Source organism: Nanorana parkeri, unplaced genomic scaffold (genome assembly GCF_000935625.1).
Source record: "Nanorana parkeri isolate BGI_ZX_2015 unplaced genomic scaffold, ASM93562v1 scaffold4263, whole genome shotgun sequence".
Taxonomy (NCBI): domain Eukaryota; kingdom Metazoa; phylum Chordata; class Amphibia; order Anura; family Dicroglossidae; genus Nanorana; species Nanorana parkeri.
The window spans coordinates 5,887-7,789 of record NW_017310527.1 but is presented as its reverse complement, the minus strand read 5'-3'; the positions used below and the strand labels follow the sequence as shown (position 1 = coordinate 7,789).

The window sequence follows — 1,903 nt, the reverse complement described above, 5'->3', positions numbered from 1 at the left end:
CACACAGAGCAGACTCCGTGTTCCAGATCTTTCCAGACTCTTAAAGGGACAGGCACGGGGTGTGTGTGGACGGTGTGCGCCATCCTGACTGCACAGCGAGGGTTAAAGAGCTTTCACAATATGCCAACATAGGCCGTGGCAGAGTACACTGCAGACACGGGGCGGCCCACACCTTCAGACGTTGGACGTTGGCCCCGAGTGTACATTGTACTCCCGGAACTCCCCACCCCCGCACTGCCAGCTCAGTCAGCTTGTGGAGTTTGGCCAATCAGAGCACAGCGAACCCAGACCAGCACCCCCCAACCAATCAAGACTGGGGTACATCTAGGTCATGTGACACCCCTCCCCCCCACCACATCATATATGATGGTGGGAGCCCCTCATAATGGGCACAGCGGGGTAGAGTCCCCTTTATAAAGACTTCCTGTCTGTGGTCACTCACTTCCTGTAGGCCGGTCGGGGGCGGGATAGGAGGAGTACCCGGACGATGGTCTGAATTCTCCCGCCGACACACCAAAACGTTGGGCGGAAGTCGGTCTTGACGACGGGGACATGAGACTCCAGGAAGTGGCGGAGAGGTCCGGCCGCCACCAATCGCGGTCTCTGCAACCAATCACAGACAAGTTGTAGGCCGGTCGGGGGCGGGATAGGAGGAGTACCCGGACGATGGTCTGAATTCTCCCGCCGACACACCAAAACGTTGGGCGGAAGTCGGTCTTGACGACGGGGACATGAGACTCCAGGAAGTGGCGGAGAGGTCCGGCCGCCACCAATCGCGGTCTCTGCAACCAATCACAGACAAGACATCGGCGGGTCATTTATCGGACAGAAATATGGAATTGTACAATCCCCGAATATCTGACCATCGGGGGGAGTGTATAGATTTGGATGGAGATTTAATTCTACTTCCTGTCCAGGAGACACAACAGGAAGTGACGGGAATTCCCTCTTAGCTGCCTATAATGAATATACCCCAATCACAGCCGTATACACTCATCATGACATCACAGAGCTCGATATACGGACGGCGCCCTCCAAAATCACGCAACGCGTTTCACCTCAGTGATTGGGGCTTCTTCAGGGTTAGGGGGTCACAAACAATGTAACCCTATAGTCAGCTCTTCATGGTTGTCACCAGACCCACCGGATGGGCGAATCTTCCATTGGGGACACCAATAAAGACCTGACAGACCCTCCAACCCAGCCAGAGCCAACCTCACTGTGTATGTGGCCCTCAGATCTCCCCAACAAGTCCTGAGGATGAACATGACAGACGGTGACACTGACCTTACATATGCAGTGCAGGTAGTAGCAGCCCCAGGTGACACCGACCCCCAGGAGTAGTGCAGACAGGGGGGGGCAGGGAAGAGACGATGGGACCCGCCATTGCACTGACATGTTTCCAACTAGACCACACACACCGATCTGTCACCAATCAATCACTCACCGATCAATCACACCGATCAATCACACCGATCTGTCACTCCGTTCTGTCACCGATCAATCAGACCGATCTGTCACCGATCAATCACTCCGTTCTGTCACCGATCAATCACTCACCGATCACACACCGATCAATCACACCGATCTGTCACCGATCAATCACACCGATCTGTCACTCCGTTCTGTCACCGATCACACACCGATCAATCACACCGATCTGTCACCGATCAATCACTCCGTTCTGTCACCGATCACACCGATCAATCACACCGATCTGTCACCGATCTGTCACCGATCTCAGGCACTCGATGTGACACAATGTATCTCTTCCCAGTAAGTTTCATTCGGCACTTCCAGAGCTCCGCCCACAGGAAGTAACAAGTCCCTCCCAGTCAGAGCTCCGTGCAGCCATCTTGATTCAGGGCAATGTGGTTTACCCCTGACTGCCCTCTACATCAAC

At 54.5% G+C, this 1,903-nt stretch overlaps 1 protein-coding gene across 1 annotated transcript in view; it reads right to left on the bottom strand.

Annotated features, from left to right (window-relative positions):
• The window catches only part of LOC108803817 (protein ABHD1-like), a gene marked incomplete at its 5' end in the record, with an annotated part of 10,977 nt that extends 10,359 nt beyond the window's left edge, over window positions 1–618 (bottom strand). Inside the window, one exon of the mRNA XM_018575617.1 lies at window positions 443–618. Within this exon, the coding sequence (XP_018431119.1) occupies window positions 443–618 (176 nt within the window). The remainder of the gene's footprint in view (window positions 1–442) is intronic.
• Between the last annotated feature and the right edge of the window lie 1,285 nt (window positions 619–1,903).